Source organism: Oncorhynchus kisutch, linkage group LG2 (assembly GCF_002021735.2).
Source record: "Oncorhynchus kisutch isolate 150728-3 linkage group LG2, Okis_V2, whole genome shotgun sequence".
NCBI lineage: Eukaryota > Metazoa > Chordata > Actinopteri > Salmoniformes > Salmonidae > Oncorhynchus > Oncorhynchus kisutch.
In genome coordinates, this window is record NC_034175.2 from 76,891,149 (window position 1) to 76,912,927 (window position 21,779).

Genomic DNA, 21,779 nt, shown 5'->3' on the forward strand with positions numbered 1-21,779 from the left:
CCTCTCTCTTCCCCCACTCCTCTCTATCCTCTCTCTTCCCCACTCCTCTCTCTCCTCTCTCTTCCCCACTCCTCTCTCTCCTCTCTCTTCCCTCACTCCTCTCTCTCCTCTCTCTTCCCACTCCTCCTCTCCCTCTCTCTTCCCCACTCCTCTCTCCTCTCTCTTCCCCACTCTCTCTCCTCTCTCTTCCCCACCGTCCTCTCTCTCCTCTCTCTTCCCTCACTCCTCTCTCTCCTCTCTCTTCCCTCACTCCTCTCTCTCCTCTCTCTTCCCCCTTCCTCTCTCTCTCTCCTCTCTCTCTTCCCCACTCCTCTCTCTCCTCTCTCTTCCCTCACTCCTCTCTCTCCTCTCTCTTCCCCCTCTCCTCTCTCTCTTCCTCACTCTCTCTCTCTCCTCTGCTCTTCCCCACTCCTCTCTCTCCTCTCTCTTCCCCACTCCTCTCTCCTTCTCTTCCCCACTCCTCTTCTCCTCTCTCTTCCCCACTCCTCTCTCTCCTCTCTCTTCCCTCACTCCTCTCTCTCCTCTCTCTTCCCCCCTCTCCTCTCTCTCTTCCCCCTCTCTCTCCTCTCTCTTCCCCACTCCTCTCTCTCCTCTCTTCCCCCACTCCTCTCTCTCCTCTCTCTTCCCCACTCCTCTCTCTCTTCCCCACTCCTCTCTCTCCTCTCTCTTCCCTCCTTGGGATGTTTAAAGGTTGGGAAATCTTTTTGTATCCAAATCCGGCTTTAAACTTCTTCACAACAGTATCTCGTACCTGCCTGGTGTGTTCCTTGTTCTTCATGATTTTGCTGCACTGAAAGTAAAGGGGCTGAATAATTTTGCACACCCAATTTTCAGTTTTTGATTTGTTAAAAAGTTTGAAATATCCAATAAATGTCGTTCCACTTCATGATTGTGTCCCACTTGTTGTTGATTCTTCACAAAAAAAATACAGTTTTATATCTTTATGTTTGAAGCCTGAAATGTGGCAAAAGGTCGTAAAGTTCAAGGGGGCCGAATACTTTCGCAAGGCACTGTACAGGGTATTACGGTACAGAGTCAATGTGGAGGCTATATACAGGTTGTTACGGTACAGAGTCAATGTGGAGGCTATATACAGGAGGGTACCGGTACAGAGTCAATGTGTAGGCTATATACAGGGTATTATGGTACAGAGTCTATGTGGAGTCTATATACAGGGTTTTACGGTACAGAGTCAATGTGGAGGCTATATACAGGGTGTTACGGTACAGTGTCAATGTGGAGGCTATATACAGGGTATTACGGTACAGAGTCAATGTGGAGGCTATATACAGGGTATTACGGTACAGAGTCAATGTGGAGGCTATATACAGGGGGGTACCGGTACAGAGTCAATGTGGAGGCTATATACAGGGTAATACGGTACAGAGTCTATTTTGAGGCTATATACAGGGTATTACGGTACAGAGTCAATGTGGAGGCTATATACAGGGTATTACGGTACAGAGTCAATGTGGAGGCTATATACAGGGTATTATGGTACAGAGTCTATGTGGAGGCTGTATACAGGGTATTACCGTACAGAGTCAATGTGGAGGCTATATACAGGGTGTTACAGTACAGAGTCAATGTGGAGGCCATATACAGGGGGGTACCAGTACAGAGTCAATGTGGATGCTATATACAGGGTGTTACGGTACAGAGTCAATGTGGAGGCTATATACAGGGGGGTACCGGTACAGAGTCAATGTATATACAGGGTATTATGGTACGCCCTGTACAGGTTAGTCGAAGAAATTGAGGTAATATGTACATGTAGGTAGAAAGAGCCCATTCTACATTATCACCTCACTCAAAACCTCCTATTTTGGGGGTGTGCGGCTAAAACCATGATTTGTTCAAACAGTAAAGATCATTATCTACCGTCATTATTCCTGTAATGAACGTGTCTTGCTGTCAGACACTTGGCAACAAGTGGATCTTCTAGCAAGACAATAACCCCAAGCACACATCAAAATCCACAAAGAAATGGTTCATTGACCACAAAAATCTACATTTTGCAATGGCTGTCTCAGTCTCGGGAATTGAACCCCTTTGAAAACCTGTGGTTGGAATTGAAAGAGGACAGTCCATAATTACTGATGAAGAATATCAAGGATCTGGACGGATTCTGTCTAAGATCCCTGTCGTAAAATAAAAGGTGAAGAAAAGTTTGAAGAAAAAAACCCAGTTCATTTAGTAAATCTAAGACATAGACCTAATGCCTGTACCTGGTGTAAAAATATTAGTTAGCTTGTCCACTTTAACATGTTCAAGCGTAACCAGATTAACTTGCTTTGAAGATGAAAACTACTTTCAACGCACACTAACTCTGTGTCCCAGTCGCTAGACTAGTGACTTCGGCTGCCATCTAGTGGAAATTAATGGTAACTAGAGCTTTGGCTGCCATGAACCATCTAGAGCTTTGGCTGCCATGAATCATCCAGAACTTTGGCCGCCATGAACCATCTAGAGCTTTGGCCGCCATGAACCATCTAGAGCTTTGGCCGCCATGAACCATCCAGAACTTTGGCCGCCATGAACCATCTAGAGCTTTGGCTGCCATGAACCATCCAGAACTTTGGCCGCCATGAACCATCTAGAGCTTTGGCCGCCAAGAACCATCTAGAGCTTTGGCCGCCATGAACCATCCAGAACTTTGGCCGCCATGAACCATCTAGAGCTTTGGCTGCCATGAACCATCTAGAGCTTTGGCTGCCATGAACCATCTAGAGCTTTGGCCGCCAAGAACCATCTAGAGCTTTGGCTGCCATGAACCATCTAGATCTTTGGCCGCCATGAACCATCTAGAGCTTTGGCTGCCATGAACCATCTAGAGCTTTGGCTGCCATGAACCATCTAGAGCTTTGGCTGCCATGAACCATCTAGATCTTTGGCCGCCAAGAACCATCTAGAGCTTTGGCTGCCATCTAGTGGAGATGAATGGTAACTACACTAGTTAGTTGGCCAGTGTCAAAGTAGACTCTAATAATATATGCCATTCAGCAGACACCTTTATCCAAAGCAAACTGGTTACATGGTAGTGGAAACAGACCATAGAAACAGGATTACAATGTTGATATCATGGATGGTCAGCCCTTGTATCTATAGCTCTGTCTATTAATCTGAGAGTGGTCACATTTTTCCAGTCCCATCCCTCAGCTTTTTACCCAAAGAGGAGCAGGGAGACACTGTTTCTACTGCTGATTGACACTTTAAGAAATTAAAATGCAGATTAAATACACAACAAAATATGTTACAGATACTATATCAATGTCCCATCACTCAGACAGTTAGTGAATAGACAACATCCAGCACAGCAAACAATCAATCAATCAAATATATTTTACAAAAAGCTCTTTTTACATCAGAAATAATAACCACAGTGATTATAGAATGTGCAACAGTTCAACACCTCAGAAGCAAATGTCAGTTGGCTTTTCATAGCTGAGCGTTCATATGTTGAGAGAGAGAGTCGTAACATTCATATGTTGAGAGAGAGAGAGAGAGTCGAAACATTCGTATGTTGAGAGAGAGAGTCGAAACAGCAGGACCTTGGACAAGGTAGCACATTTGTTGAAATGAGTCAAAAATAAATCTGTGAAAAAACACTCCGATTCCGATTCCCTTTATGGACGGGGTGGATCTTTTGAATTCACTGTTGAATGACCTGCTCCTATTCCATTTTTCGTGAACACCATCCCTCTCCCCCAAAGTGATCGATAGTATATCTTGGCTCACACTGTGATGGTGATTCTGAGCGCTGAGGTTCATACAGCGAGTTCTGGTCATCACTGATCTCTCTCTCCGTCAGCTCCATCTGTGGTGTAGTTCAAATAAAATGTATTTATAAAGCCCTTCTTACATCAGCTGATGTCTCAAAGTGCTGTACAGAAACCCAGCCTAAAACCCCAAACAGCAAGCAATGCAGGTGTTGAAGCACGGTGGCTAGGAAAAACTCCCTAGAAAGGCCAAAACCTAGGAAGAAACCTAGAGAGGAACCAGGCTATGAGGGGTGGCCAGTCCTCTTCTGGCTGTGCCGGGTGGAGATTATAACAGAACATGGCCAAGATGTTCAAATGTTCATAAATGACCAGCAGGGTCAACTAATAATAATCACAGTAGTTGTCGAGGGTGAAACAGGTCAGCACATCAGGAGTAAATGTCAGTTGGCTTTTCATAGCCGATCATTCAGAGTATCTCTACTACTCCTGCTGTCTCTAGAGAGTTGAAAACAGCAGGTCTGGGACAGGTAGCACATCCGGTGAACAGGTCAGGGTTCCATAGCCGCAGGCAGAACAGTTGAAACTGGAGCAGCAGCACGACCAGGTGGACTGGGGACAGTAAGGAGTCATCATGCCAGGTAGTCCTAATTCATCTAGCCTGGTGCTATACAGTTCATGTTTGAATTACTACTTGTTGTTGCCATCTTCGTTGTCCGCCCCTAACTTCACTGTCTTCAATAACACAGACAATTTGTTGATTCCTGCCAGTGACACACTGGCGTCAGTCGTTACTATGGCAATTTGAGATGGAGCTGACCATAGCTCAAATTAACATAGTTGACGATAAAAAATACTAAATATAGAGATGTTTTTGTGTTAAATACACATGTTTAGTATTAGTGGATTGAATACATCTCTTTGTTTAGATTTACTTCCTAAAGTGTTTCCATTCCCCTTTAAGAGATGATAGTGTTCCCCTTTAAGAGATGATAGTGTTCCCCTTTAAGAGATGATAGTGTTTCCATTCCCCTTTAAGAGTTGATAGTGTTTCCATTCCCCTTTAAGAGTTGATAGTGTTTCCATTCCCCTTTAAGAGTTGATAGTGTTTCCCTTTAAGAGATTATAGTGTTTCCATTCCCCTTTAAGAGATGATAGTGTTTCCATTCCCCTTTAAGAGTTGACAGTGTTTCCCTTTAAGAGATGATAGCGTTTCCATTCCGCTTTAAGAGTTGATGGTGTTTCCATTCCCCTTTAAGAGTTGATGGTGTTTCCATTCCCCTTTAAGAGATGATAGTGTTTCCATTCCCCTTTAAGAAATGATAGTGTTTCCATTTCCCTTTAAGAGATGATAGTGTTCCCCTTTAAGAGTTGACGGTGTTTCCATTCCCCTTTAAGAGATGATAGTGTTTCCATTTCCCTTTAAGAGATGATAGTGTTCCCCTTTAAGAGTTGACGATGTGCTCAGTGATGTGGGCTGGTGTGGATAAAATGCCAGGGCCAAATTCTTGTCCCAGTCTGCCCCTGCTGCTGTTCTGTTCGCTCCCACAGACTGCCAATCCTGTCCAAGACATCAAACCCGACCCGCCCCCACCTCCGTTACTCTCCCCATCCCAAAAAGCAACATGTGGAGCTGTGCCTTTTTGAATTGGCAAGTGGCGGCGTCGGTTGAATGGAGTTTGAAGGAGAACTAGAGGCCTCGCATTGCAGCCCGGGAGAGCAGAGAGAGAGAGAGGGAGAGAGGGAGAAGCACATGTTTATTTATTTCCTTTCCCTTCCTCTTTGCCTGAGTGTAGGACTAGGCTACTTGCTACAAGTTTCCAATCCTTTTCAAATGACTTTTTCCAGGTATTATTCGTGATATCAGGGGCTTGTCGGAACTTAAATGTGATATTGGGTCGTGCATCATGAGTGGAAGAAAGAAAGCTCCTCTAATGTTCTACGGTCCACATTAGCAGTATCTGATTCAGGAGAGATGCAGAGGTTGATCCGGGTGGAAACCACCCCGGTGCTGAAATGTAGGATGGATTGTGGTGAGTGTTATTTTTAGTCTCTAAATATTTATTTTTTTGTGAAATGAAGTGGGCCGTATGATTCAAGCTTCATGGTTAACAACTTACTGAAATGTGAAATTTAATTGATTTGTGCTAAATATTATATTGAGTAGACGACCCACTCAGAACTAGGCTTTATATCAGAAGGTACAAGGGCAGCTTCTTTCAGGACTACTTAAAGATCCATTTTTTTTGTAGAAACAAACGTTTTGGGACTCATTGCTCATATCGTAAGGATACGATGGCATATTCTTTTCCAACTAAATAAATGAATAAAAGCAATGTAGACTGTCAAAAAAAGAGAGGACATTTTCTATGAACACAAACAGGCAAACTACTAATAACATGACCTGAAATGAAATGTATTATAACGATGATAATACTAATAAATAATTAGCCAACATTTAAAGCCTATTCATTAATACACCTGCATAATTTAAACCTAGGCCTGCTACAGGTAATTTCCAATTAAAATGCATAACTAAGTGCTTGTTGTATGAATGCATTCAGTTGATCAAAAGGAACAACTTGAATTAATTGATTTTTGGTTACAGAATAACCTGGAAAGATTTATATAATAGGCCTGCTGGTGAATTAGTGATGTTTATATAATAGGCCTCCTGGTGAATTAGTCATGTTTATATAATAGGCCTCCTGGTGAATTAGTCATGTTTATATAATAGCCCTGCTGGTGAATTAGTCATGTTTATATAATAGGCCTGCTGGTGAATTAGTCATGTTTATATAATAGCCCTGCTGGTGAATTAGTCATGTTTATATAATAGGCCTCCTGGTGAATTAGTCATGTTTATATAATAGGCCTGCTGGTGAATTAGTCATGTTTATATAATAGCCCTGCTGGTGAATTAGTCATGTTTATATAATAGCCCTGCTGGTGAATTAGTCATGTTTATATAATAGGCCTCCTGGTGAATTAGTCATGTTTATATAATAGGCCTCCTGGTGAATTAGTCATGTTTATATAATAGGCCTGCTGGTGAATTAGTCATGTTTATATAATAGCCCTGCTGGTGAATTAGTCATGTTTATATAATAGCCCTGCTGGTGAATTAGTCATGTTTATATAATAGGCCTCCTGGTGAATTAGTCATGTTTATATAATAGGCCTCCTGGTGAATTAGTCATGTTTATATAATAGGCCTCCTGGTGAATTAGTCATGTTTATATAATAGGCCTGCTGGTGAATTAGTGATGTTTATATAATAGGCTGCTGGTGAATTAGTCATGTTTATATAATAGCCCTGCTGGTGAATTAGTCATGTTTATATAATAGCCCTGCTGGTGAATTAGTCATGTTTATATAATAGGCCTCCTGGTGAATTAGTCATGTTTATATAATAGGCCTCCTGGTGAATTAGTCATGTTTATATAATAGGCCTCCTGGTGAATTAGTCATGTTTATATAATATTAGATGTCCTTCAATGCAATGAAGATAAACTAATGGCAATTTGTTCACACCACTAAAACATAATACCACCAAAAACACACTGCCTTAAAATACTACCAATACAACACTGTCATATAATACTACCAATACAACACTGTCATATAATACTACCAATACAACACTGTCATATAATACTACCAATACAACACTGTCATATAATACTACCAATACAACACTGTCATATAATACTACCAATACAACACTGTCATATAATACTACCAATACAACACTGTCATATAATACTACCAATACAACACTGTCATATAATACTACCAATACAACACTGTCATATAATACTACCAATACAACACTGTCATATAATACTACCAATACAACACTGTCATATAATACTACCAATACAACACTGTCATATAATACTACCAATACAACACTGTCATATAATATACCAATACAACACTGTCATATAATACTACCAATACAATACTGTCATATAATACTACCAATACAACACTGTCATATAATACTACCAATACAATACTGTCATATAATACTACCAATACAATACTGTCATATAATACTACCAATACAACACTGTCATATAATACTACCAATACAATACTGTCATATAATACTACCAATACAACACTGTCATATAATACTACCAATACAATACTGTCATATAATACTACCAATACAACACTGTCATATAATACTACCAATACAACACTGTCATATATACTACCAATACAATACTGTCATATAATACTACCAATACAACACTGTCATATAATACTACCAATACAATACTGTCATATAATACTACCAATACAACACTGTCATATAATACTACCAATACAATACTGTCATATAATACTACCAATACAATACTGTCATATAATACTACCAATACAATACTGTCATATAATACTACCAATACAACACTGTCGGATAATACTACCAATACAATACTGTCATATAATACTACCAATACAATACTGTCATATAATACTACCAATACAATACTGTCATATAATACTACCAATACATCACTGTCATATAATACTACCAATACAATACTGTCATATAATACTACCAATACAATACTGTCATATAATACTACCAATACATCACTGTCATATAATACTACCAATACAACACTGTCATATAATACTACCAATACAATACTGTCATATAATACTACCAATACAACACTGTCATATAATACTACCAATACAATACTGTCATATAATACTACCAATACAACACTGTCATATAATACTACCAATACAACACTGTCATATAATACTACCAATACAATACTGTCATATAATACTACCAATACAACACTGTCATATAATACTACCAATACAACACTGTCATATAATACTACCAATACAACACTGTCATATAATACTACCAATACATCACTGTCATATAATACTACCAATACAACACTGTCATATAATACTACCAATACAACACTGTCATATAATACTACCAATACAACACTGTCATATAATACTACCAATACAACACTATCATATAATACTACCAATACAATACTGTCATATAATACTACCAATACAATACTGTCATATAATACTACCAATACAACACTGTCATATAATACTACCAATACAACACTGTCATATAATACTACCAATACAACACTGTCATATAATACTACCAATACAACACTGTCATATAATACTACCAATACAACACTGTCATATAATACTACCAATACAACACTGTCATATAATACTACCAATACAACACTGTCATATAATACTACCAATACAACACTGTCATATAATACTACCAATACAACACTGTCATATAATACTACCAATACAATACTGTCATATAATACTACCAATACAACACTGTCATATAATACTACCAATACAACACTGTCATATAATACTACCAATACAATACTGTCATATAATACTACCAATACAACACTGTCATATAATACTACCAATACAACACTGTCATATAATACTACCAATACAATACTGTCATATAATACTACCAATACAACACTGTCATATAATACTACCAATACAACACTGTCATATAATACTACCAATACAACACTGTCATATAATACTACCAATACAATACTGTCATATAATACTACCAATACAACACTGTCATATAATACTACCAATACAACACTGTCATATAATACTACCAATACAATACTGTCATATAATACTACCAATACAACACTGTCATATAATACTACCAATACAACACTGTCATATAATACTACCAATACAACACTGTCATATAATACTACCAATACAATACTGTCATATAATACTACCAATACAACACTGTCATATAATACTACCAATACAACACTGTATATAATACTACCAATACAACACTGTCATATAATACTACCAATACAACACTGTCATATAATACTACCAATACAACACTGTCATATAATACTACCAATACAACACTGTCATATAATACTACCAATACAACACTGTCATAAATACTACCAATACAACACTGTCATATAATACTACCAATACAATACTGTCATATAATATACCAATACAACACTGTCATATAATACTACCAATACATACTGTCATATAATACTACCAATACAACACTGTCATATAATACTACCAATACAACACTGTCATATAATACTACCAATACAATACTGTCATATAATACTACCAATACAAATACTGTCATATAATACTACCAATACAACACTGTCATATAATACTACCAATACAACACTGTCATATAATACTACCAATACAACACTGTCATATAATACTACCAATACATCACTGTCATATAATACTACCAATACAACACTGTCATATAATACTACCAATACAACACTGTCATATAATACTACCAATACAATACTGTCATATAATACTACCAATACAACACTGTCATATAATACTACCAATACAACACTGTCATATAATACTACCAATACAACACTGTCATATAATACTACCAATACAACACTGTCATATAATACTACCAATACAACACTGTCATATAATACTACCAATACAACACTGTCATATAATACTACCAATACAATACTGTCATATAATACTACCAATACAATACTGTCATATAATACTACCAATACAACACTGTCATATAATACTACCAATACAACACTGTCATATAATACTACCAATACAACACTGTCATATAATACTACCAATACATCACTGTCATATAATACTACCAATACAACACTGTCATATAATACTACCAATACAACACTGTCATATAATACTACCAATACAATACTGTCATATAATACTACCAATACAACACTGTCATATAATACTACCAATACATCACTGTCATATAATACTACCAATACATCACTGTCATATAATACTACCAATACAACACTGTCATATAATACTACCAATACATCACTGTCATATAATACTACCAATACAACACTGTCATATAATACTACCAATACAACACTGTCATATAATACTACCAATACAATACTGTCATATAATACTACCAATACATCACTGTCATATAATACTACCAATACATCACTGTCATATAATACTACCAATACATCACTGTCATATAATACTACCAATACAACACTGTCATATAATACTACCAATACAATACTGTCATATAATACTACCAATACAACACTGTCATATAATACTACCAATACAATACTGTCATATAATACTACCAATACAATACTGTCATATAATACTACCAATACAATACTGTCATATAATACTACCAATACAACACTGTCATATAATACTACCAATACAACACTGTCATATAATACTACCAATACAACACTGTCATATAATACTACCAATACAACACTGTCATATAATACTACCAATACAACACTGTCATATAATACTACCAATACAACACTGTCATATAATACTCCCAATACAACACTGTCATATAATACTACCAATACAATACTGTCATATAATACTACCAATACAATACTGTCATATAATACTACCAATACAACACTGTCATATAATACTACCAATACAATACTGTCATATAATACTACCAATACAACACTGTCATATAATACTACCAATACAACACTGTCATATAATACTACCAATACAACACTGTCATATAATACTACCAATACAACACTGTCATATAATACTACCAATACAACACTGTCATATAATACTACCAATACAACACTGTCATATAATACTACCAATACAACACTGTCATATAATACTACCAATACAATACTGTCATATAATACTACCAATACAATACTGTCATATAATACTACCAATACAACACTGTCATATAATACTACCAATACAACACTGTCATATAATACTACCAATACAACACTGTCATATAATACTACCAATACATCTAATGACATGAATAATGTTTGATGCATTATTTCAGAGCTATTTTCTTCATTTTATCAGCTAGGCTGAACACAATGAAAGACAACAACACCAAAACATGTCTACGGGCAAGAGAAGATCATGTTTAGGGGGCAGCTGTGTCTCTACCGTTCGCTCCTTTTGAGTAGTTTTGCTTTAGAAGGTTAAACAGTATGTAGTGTGCTCTTTTCTCTCTCTGCTCTCACCTCAGCTAGAGGTGCCAGCTGGTGGGGTGGGGTGGGGGGGGGGGTTGCTGTGGTTACAGGGTCGGTTTGGCACTGTGATGAAAGACGTGATGATGTAACGTGTCTGCCTCCCGTTACTGGCCCTGCAGATAACGGCTAATCATGCTCAACAATGAGTCACTTTTACTTTCTAAAGAATGTGTTGATTTTATGAATCTATTTTTTTTATTGCCATTTTCAGCATTATTGTGACCATTATTGTGACCATTATTGTGATCATTATTGTGATCACTATTGTGATCATTATTGTGATCATGTTAATGTCAGTGGTTCTGCTTACGCCGGCTACAGTGATGTAGTCAGGGATTATCTGTGGCTGACTGAGTGGCTGAGTAAGGGTTAGAGGTCAAGGGTCAGAGGTTGAAGAGGTGATAGAGGGGGGTTCTTTAACCCTCTCTAGAAGGGATGGCTGATTTTGTTATCTGGTGTTTTGTTCCTAGTGTTATACCGCTATGTTGCTGACTAGTGTTTAGTGGGGTCAGACATCAGTAATGTATTCGTTATGTACACTGCCCCTCCCAGGACCCTCTCTACAACTCTTAACCCCTACCCACCAGGACCTTACCCCCTCTCTACAACCCCTACCCCACAGGACCTTACCCCCTCTCTACAACCCCTACCCCCCAGGACCTTACCCCCTCTCTACAACCCCTACCCCCCAGGACCTTACCCCCTCTCTACAACCCCTACCCCCCAGGACCTTACCCCCTCTCTACAACCCCTACCCCCCAGGACCTTACCCCCTCTCTACAACCCCTACCCCCCAGGACCTTACCCCCTCTCTACAACCCCTACCCCCCAGGACCTTACCCCATCTCTACAACTCTTAACCCCTACCCCCCAGGACCTTACCCCATCTCTACAACTCTTAACCCCTACCCTCCAGGACCTTACCCCATCTCTACAACTCCTAACCCCCAGGACCTTACCCCATCTCTACAACTCTTAACCCCCTACCCCCCAGGACCTTACCCCATCTCGACAACTCTTAACCCCTACCCTCCAGGACCTTACCCCATCTCTACAACTCTTAACCCCTACCCCCCAGGACCTTACCCCATCTCTACAACTCTTAACCCCTACCCCCCAGGACCTTACCCCATCTCGACAACTCTTAACCCCTACCCTCCAGGACCTTACCCCATCTCTACAACTCCTAACCCCCAGGACCTTACCCCATCTCTACAACTCTTAACCCCTACCCCCCAGGACCTTACCCCATCTCTACAACTCTTAACCCCTACCTCCCAGGACCTTACCCCATCTCTACAACTCTTAACCCCTACCCCCAAGGACCTTACCCCCTCTCTACAACTCTTAACCACTACCCCCAAGGACCTTACCCCATCTCTATAACTCTTAACCCCTAATTCTACCTGCCAGCTCCTCCTCTGCCAGCTCCTCCTCTGCCCCAGTATAAAGACCTGTCCCTCTCCCGCTGAGTCCCAAATGGCAACCTATTCCCATAGGGCTCTGGTCTATAGTAGTGCACTATATAGGGAATAGGGCTCTGGTCTAAAGTAGTGCACTATATAGGGAAGAGGGCTCTGGTGTAAAGTAGTACACTATATATGGAATAGGGCCCTGGTCTAAAGTAGTGCACTATATAGGGAATAGGGTGCCATTTGCGACACACACTCCCTTCGAGGGCCCCTCTGGAGTAGCAGGTGAGGAGCCCCAGTCCGAAGCCCTGTCCCCTCCGTCCATGCTCCCCCTCCACGGGACATTTTAAGGAGAGGGAGGGAGAGGGAGGGAGAGGGAGGGAGGGAGGGAGGGAGGGAGAGGGAGGGAGAGGGAGAGGGAGAGGGAGAGGGAGAGGGAGAGGGAGAGGGAGAGGGAGAGGGAGAGGGAGAGGGAGAGAGAGAGAGATTGGGTTGAATGTCCAGGGTGTTAGTTAGTGAGGTGTAGGTTGGATCACTAGAGAGTGATCCCTAACAACCACACATTACACCAAGCATTTCTCTGTTGCCATGGAAGAAGCCTGGCCCAGTCCTCCACCACCGAGGCTGCCAGACACCAGCTTCAACAGACAGGGGGTGGTATCATGCTGTGCTCTCGCTCTCTATCTCTCTTTCTCTCTCTCTCAATTCAATTTCAATATAAGGGGCTTTATTGGCATGGGAAATATATGTTTACATTGCCAAAGCAAGTGAAGTAGATAATAAACAAAAATGAAAATCCCAAATTGTTTGGATAGTCAAGTTACACACAACTCTGACTTACACACCCCACCAGACATGCCACCAGGGGTCTTTTCACAGTCCCCAAACCTAGAACAAATTCATGGAAATGTACAGTATTATATAGAGCCATTATTGTATGGAACTCCATTCCATCTAATATTGCTCAAATAAACAGCAAACCTGGTTTCAAAAAACAGATCAAGCAACACCACAACGTCTCTCACAGTGTGTTTTTCTGTATCGACATGTAGGCTACGTGCCTTTTTAGTTCTGTCCATGAACTTTTCATGTCTATTAATGTTCTGTATTATGTTTCATGTTCTGTGTGGACCCCAGGAAGAGTAGCTGCTGCTTCAGCCGTGGGTAGCAGGTAGCCTAGTGGTTAGAGTTTTGGGCCAGTAGCCGGAAGGTTGCAAGATCAAATCCCTGAGCTGACGAGGTAAAAAATCTGTTGTTCTGTCCCTGAACGAGGCAGTAATCCCACTGTTTCTAGGCTGTCATTGGAAGTAAGAATTTGTTCATAACTCACTTACCTGGTTAAATATATATATATATTTGGCAGGAGGTTAGGAAGTGCAGCTCAGTTTCCAGTGAGCACGTAGCCTGTCTTCTCTTGAGAGCCAGGTCTGCCTACGGTGGCCTTTCTCAATAGCAAGGCTATACTCACTGAGTCTGTACATATTCAAATATTTCCGTTGTACACAGAGGATAATTCTGCATACAGAGTCTCAATTTGGTGTTTGTCCCATTTTGTGAATTCTTGGTTGGTGTCGGACCCCAGACCTCACAACAATGAAGGGCGATGGGCTCTATGACTGATTCAAGTATTTTTAGCCAGAGATCCTAATTGATAATCGGCACAGCAGTTTTCAGCTGTGTTATTCTATTAACAATGACATTTCTAAGTCACCCCAAACTTTTGAACGGTAGAGTACATGTAAACAAACAGGTGTCTTTGTTGACATGAATCTTTCTCTTTCCTATTTCCCTTGAACCCTTTCCTTCCTTCCTTCCTTCCTCTCTCTCTCTCTCTCTCTCTCTCTCTCTCTCTCTCTCTCTCTCTCTCTCTCTCTCTCTCTCTCTCTCTCTCTCTATCTCTCTCTCTCCCCGCCCCCTACAGAGGAGTGAGGGTCATGGGCTGCCCCATGCCACGTGGGTGAGGCGGGGCTCCAGTGGGCTGGTACTGACACTGGTGTCCATGGCGTGTGTGGGCGGCGTGGTGGTGGTAGCATTGACCATCGCCTGTCTCCGACACCACACCAAGCAGCTGGCCTCAGGGAAACTGGGCCTCGGACCCGAGGGAGGACCGGAGACACACGTTGACTACCAGGTAGGAGAGGTCAGGAGGTACTTTGTCCCAAATGACACCCTATTCTTTATATAGAGAATTACTTCTAAAACGTTGGTGCACGTCATTTCAACCAAAACATTTGAAGATGTTGGAAAACATTGGATTTGCAAAAAGTCATCAACCTAAAGGAATTCTGTCATTATTTTCACCAAACTTTTAATCTAAATTCCTTTTTTTTAAATTGTGTTTGTGGATTTCATATTGAAAATATATATAGATAATTGGTTAATTGGTTAGACTTATGTACACCTGAGGCAACGGACATTCAGGAGAGTATTATGGGATGCTGTGTGCTCTATTCATTCTCTTTACAGCCCTGCCGTTAGTTGAAGGCAGCCAATCCAATAGTTTCAGAAAAGTAGTTACTTTCTTAGATCTGTATTCAAATAGTTTTAAAAAGTCTTCATTTTTAGGGGGTCTGTATTCAAATAGTTATACACTGCTCAAAAAAATAAAGGGAACACTTAAACAACACAATGTAACTCCAAGTCAATCACACTTCTGTGAAATCAAACTGTCCACTTAGGAAGCAACACTGGTTGACAATAAATGTATCATGCTGTTGTGCAAATGGAATAGAAAAACAGGTGGAAATTATAGGCAATTAACAAGACACCCCCAATAAAGGAGTGGTTCTGCAGGGGGTGACCACACACCATTTCTCAGTTCCTATGCTTCCTGGCTGATGTTTTGGTCACTTTTGAATGCTGGCAGTGCTTTCACTCTAGTGGTAGCATGAGACGGAGTCTACAACCCACACAAGTGGCTCAGGTAGTGCAGATCAATCAGGATGGCACATCAATGCGAGCTGTGGCAAGCAGGTTTGCTGTGTCTGTCAGCGTAGTGTCCAGAGCATGGAGGTGCTACCAGGAGACAGGTCAGTACATCAGGAGACGTGGAGGAGGCCGTAGGAGGGCAACAACACAGCAGCAGGACCGCTACCTCCGCCTTTGTGCAAGGAGGAGCAGGAGGAGCACTGCCAGAGCCCTGTAAAATGACCTCCAGCAGGCCACAAATCTGCATGTGTCTGCTCAAACGGTCAGAAACAGACTCCATGAGGGTGGGGGTTGTGCTTACAGCCCAACACCATGCAGGACGTTTGGCATCTACTGCAAAGATAGCCTGCAGAGTTCTGTCCTACTATCCAGGTCTGTACCCAAACAATTTGAACTTCTACTTTTAAAAATCCACCTCTCTAAAAACAAGTCTCTCACTGTTGCCGCCTGCTATAGACCACCCTCTGCCCCCAGCTGTGCTCTGGACACCATATGTGAACTGATTGCCCCCCATCTATCTTCAGAGTTCGTGCTGCTAGGCGACCTAAACTGGAACATGCTTAACACCCCAGCCATCCTACAATCTAAACTTGATGCCCTCAATCTCACACAAATTATCAATGAACCTACCAGGTACCTCCCCAAAACCTTAAACACGGGCACCCTCATAGATATCATCCTAACCAACTTCCCCTCTAAATACACCTCTGCTGTCTTCAACCAAGATCTCAGCGATCACTGCCTCATTGCCTGCATCCGTAATGGGTCAGCGGTCAAACGACCGCCACTCATCACTGTAAAACGCTCCCTGAAACACTTCTGCGAGCAGGCCTTTCTAATCGACCTGGCCGGGGTATCCTGGAAGGATATTGATCTCATCCCGTCAGTAGAGGATGCCTGGATATTTTTTTAAAATGCCTTCCTAACCATCCTAAATAAACATGCCCCATTCAAGAAATTTAGAACCAGGAACAGATATAGCCCTTGGTTCTCCCCAGACCTGACTGCCCTTAACCAACACAAAAACATCCTATGGCGTTCTGCATTAGCATCGAACAGCCCCCGTGATATGCAGCTGTTCAGGGAAGCTAGAAATCATTATACACAGGCAGTTAGAAAAGCCAAGGCTAGCTTTTTCAAGCAGAAATTTGCTTCCTGCAACACTAACTCAAAAAAGTTCTGGGACACTGTAAAGTCCATGGAGAATAAGAACACCTCCTCCCAGCTGCCCACTGCACTGAAGATAGGAAACACTGTCACCACTGATAAATCCACCATAATTGAGAATTTCAATAAGCATTTTTCTACGGCTGGCCATGCTTTCCACCTGGCTACTCCTACCCCGGACAACAGCACTGCACCCCCAACAGCAACTCGCCCAAGCCTTCCCCATTTCTCCTTCTCCCAAATCCATTCAGCTGATGTTCTGAAAGAGCTGCAAAATCTGGACCCCTACAAATCAGCCGGGCTAGACAATCTGGACCCTTTCTTTCTAAAATTATCTGCCGAAATTGTTGCCACCCCTATTACTAGCCTGTTCAACCTCTCTTTCGTGTCGTCTGAGATTCCCAAAGATTGGAAAGCAGCTGCGGTCATCCCCCTCTTCAAAGGGGGGGACACTCTTGACCCAAACTGCTACAGACCTATATCTATCCTACCGTGCCTTTCTAAGGTCTTCGAAAGCCAAGTCAACAAACAGATTACCGACCATTTCGAATCTCACCATACCTTCTCTGCTATGCAATCTGGTTTCAGAGCTGGTCATGGGTGCACCTCAGCCACGCTCAAGGTCCTAAACGATATCTTAACCGCCATCGATAAGAAACATTACTGTGCAGCCGTATTCATTGATCTGGCCAAGGCTTTCGACTCTGTCAATCACCATATCCTCATCGGCAGACTCGACAGCCTTGGTTTCTCAAATGATTGCCTCGCCTGGTTCACCAACTACTTCTCTGATAGAGTTCAGTGTGTCAAATCGGAGGGTCTGCTGTCCGGACCTCTGGCAGTCTCTATGGGGGTGCCACAGGGTTCAATTCTTGGACCGACTCTCTTCTCTGTATACATCAATGAGGTCGCTCTTGCTGCTGGTGAGTCCCTGATCCACCTCTACGCAGACGACACCATTCTGTATACTTCCGGCCCTTCTCTGGACACTGTGTTAACAACCCTCCAGGCAAGCTTCAATGCCATACAACTCTCCTTCCGTGGCCTCCAATTGCTCTTGAATGCAAGTAAAACTAAATGCATGCTCTTCAACCGATCGCTGCCTGCACCTACCCGCCTGTCCAACATCACTACTCTGGACGGCTCTGACTTAGAATACGTGGACAACTACAAATACTTAGGTGTCTGGTTAGATTGTAAACTCTCCTTCCAGACCCATATCAAACATCTCCAATCCAAAGTTAAATCTAGAATTGGCTTCCTATTTCGCAACAAAGCATCCTTCACTCATGCTGCCAAACATACCCTTGTAAAACTGACCATCCTACCAATCCTCGACTTTGGCGATGTCATTTACAAAATAGCCTCCAATACCCTACTCAACAAATTGGATGCAGTCTATCACAGTGCAATCCGTTTTATCACCAAAGCCCCATATACTACCCACCATTGCGACCTGTACGCTCTCGTTGGCTGGCCCTCGCTTCATACTCGTCGCCAAACCCACTGGCTCCATGTCATCTACAAGACACTGCTAGGTAAAGTCCCCCCTTATCTCAGCTCGCTGGTCACCATAGCATCTCCCACCTGTAGCACACGCTCCAGCAGGTATATCTCTCTAGTCACCCCCAAAACCAATTCTTTCTTTGGCCGCCTCTCCTTCCAGTTCTCTGCTGCCAATGACTGGAACGAACTACAAAAATCTCTGAAACTGAAAACACTTATCTCCCTCACTAGCTTTAAGCACCAACTGTCAGAGCAGCTCACAGATTACTGCACCTGTACATAGCCCACCTATAATTTAGCCCAAACAACTACCTCTTTCCCAACTGTATTTAATTTTAATTTATTTATTTATTTTGCTCCTTTGCACCCCATTATTTTTTTATTTTTTTTATTTCTACTTTGCACATTCTTCCATTGCAAAACTACCATTCCAGTATTTTACTTGCTATATTGTATTTACTTTGCCATCTTGGCCTTTTTTGCCTTTACCTCCCTTCTCACCTCATTTGCTCACATTGTATATAGACTTGTTTATACTGCATTATTGACTGTATGTTTGTTTTTCCTCCATGTGTAACTCTGTGTCGTTTTATCTGTCGAACTGCTTTGCTTTATCTTGGCCAGGTCGCAATTGTAAATGAGAACTTGTTCTCAACTTGCCTACCTGGTTAAATAAAGGTAAAATAAAATAAAAATAAATAAATAAATTTGCCAAAGAACACCAAGATTGGCAAATTCGCCACTGGCGCCCTGTGCTCTTCACAGATGAAAGCAGGTTCACACTGAGCACATGTGACAGACGTGACAGTCTTGAGACACCGTGGAGAACGTTCTGCTGCCTGCAACATCCTCCAGCATGACCGGTTTGGCAGTGGGTCAGTCATGGTGTGGGGTGGCATTTCTTTTGGGGGCTGCACAGCCCTCCATGTGCTCTCCAGAGGTAGCCTGACTGCCATTAGGTACCGAGATGAGATCCTCAGACCCCTTGTGAGACCATATGCTGGTGCGGTTGGCCCTGGATTCCTCCTAATGCAAGACAATGCTAGACCTCATGTGGCTGGAGTGTGTCAGCAGTTCCTGCAAGAGGAAGGCATTGATGCTATGGACTGGCCCGCCCGTTCCCCAGACCTGAATCCAATTGAGCACATCTGGGACATCATGTCTCGCTCCATCCGCCAACGCCACGTTGCACCACAGACTGTCCAGGAGTTGGCGGATGCTTTAGTCCAGGTCTGGGAGGAGATCCCTCAGGAGACCATCCGCCACCTCATCAGGAGCATGCCCAGGCATTGTAGGGAGGTCATACAGGCACGTGGAGGCCACACACACTACTGGGCCTCATTTTGACTTGTTTTAAGGACATTACATCAAAGTTGGATCAGCCTGTAGTGTGGTTTTCCACTATAATGTTGAGTGCGACTCCAAATCCAGACCTCCATGGGTTGATACATTTGATTTCCATTGATAATTGTTGTGTGATTTTGTTGTCAGCACATTCAACTATGTAAAGAAAAAAGTATTTAATAAGAATATTTCATTCATTCAGATCTAGGATGTGTTATTTTAGTGTTCCCTTTATTTTTTTGAGCAGTGTAGTTAGCTCCACCTGGAAAGAGAGTACCTTTCCAAATGCATAGTTAAACCTCTAGTTCTCCCGGTCTGTCACCGGTAAGGGGGATGTTAGAGGTTATAGGTAAGGCCTTAGTTAACATGAAAGACTGTGGTGGTCTCAATCATAGTGATGATTATGACGATCATGATGGAATAGAATACACCTTCATTATTGTGACAACAATCACCAAACTACTTCCTCTGCTTCACATGACACATGACGAAGATGATAGTAAACAGGTGTCATAATGATGAAGATGTTTACAGCAAATGAGGATGATAGTAAACCGGAGGAGTCATAATAATATAGGTGTTAACAACGAACGATGATTATCGCAGATGAAAATGATGATACCCAGTTAGCTTCTCGTTTTAAATGTCTTTGTTCATTTTCATGACCTCAGCTTCTTGCTGACAGAGAGACAGTGAAGTTGTACATCTCTGTTCTCCACACTCCAGCAAGACTGATGCAGATCCTTTTTTTTGTGACGATATAATCATATTTATGGGCTGATGAAAGTGATTAACATATTGTTTAGTGGAATCTCTCTCTCTCTGTTGACTTTCTCAGGAGCTCTGCAGGCAGCACATGGCAGCCAAGCCGTCGTTCAGTCGTCAGGAGGCGGTGGGCGGGGGAGCGGGGGGTCGGAGGGGGACAGACACCTCCAGGGTGAGCAGTGTGTCGTCCCAGTTCAGTGACGGCCCACAACACAGCCCCTCCTCACACAGCAGTACGCCCTCCTGGAGCGAGGAGCCCGCCCAGTCCAACATGGACATCTCTACTGGTCACATGATACTGGTCAGTATGAGAGGGTATGGGGTCATTATATTTACTACTGGTCAGTATCAGAGGGTATGGGGTCATTATATTTACTACTGGTCAGTATCAGAAGGTATGGGGTCATTATGTTTACTACTGGTCAGTATCAGAGGGTATGGGGTCATTATATTTACTACTGTTCAGTATCAGAGGGTATGGGTCATTATATTTACTACTGGTCACATGATACTGGTCAGTATGAGAGGGTATGGGGTCATTATATTTACTACTGTTCAGTATCAGAGGGTATGGGTCATTATATTTACTACTGGTCAGTATCAGAGGGTATGGGGTCATTATATTTACTACAGGTCAGTATCAGAGGGTATGGGGTCATTATATTTACTACTGGTCAGTATCAGAGGGTATGGGGTCATTATATTTACTACTGGTCAGTATCAGAGGGTATGGGGTCATTATATTTACTACTGGTCAGTATCAGAAGGTATGGGGTCATTATGTTTACTACTGGTCAGTATCA

General features: G+C 41.6%; 1 protein-coding gene across 1 annotated transcript in view; it reads left to right on the top strand.

Annotated features, from left to right (window-relative positions):
• The window catches only part of LOC109881393 (receptor-type tyrosine-protein phosphatase-like N), a 91,159-nt gene that overhangs the window by 57,918 nt on the left and 11,462 nt on the right, over positions 1–21,779 (top strand). The window contains exons 17-18 of the mRNA XM_031802378.1: positions 15,188–15,397; positions 21,050–21,277. Of these exons, the coding sequence (XP_031658238.1) occupies positions 15,188–15,397; positions 21,050–21,277 (438 nt within the window). The remainder of the gene's footprint in view (positions 1–15,187; positions 15,398–21,049; positions 21,278–21,779) is intronic.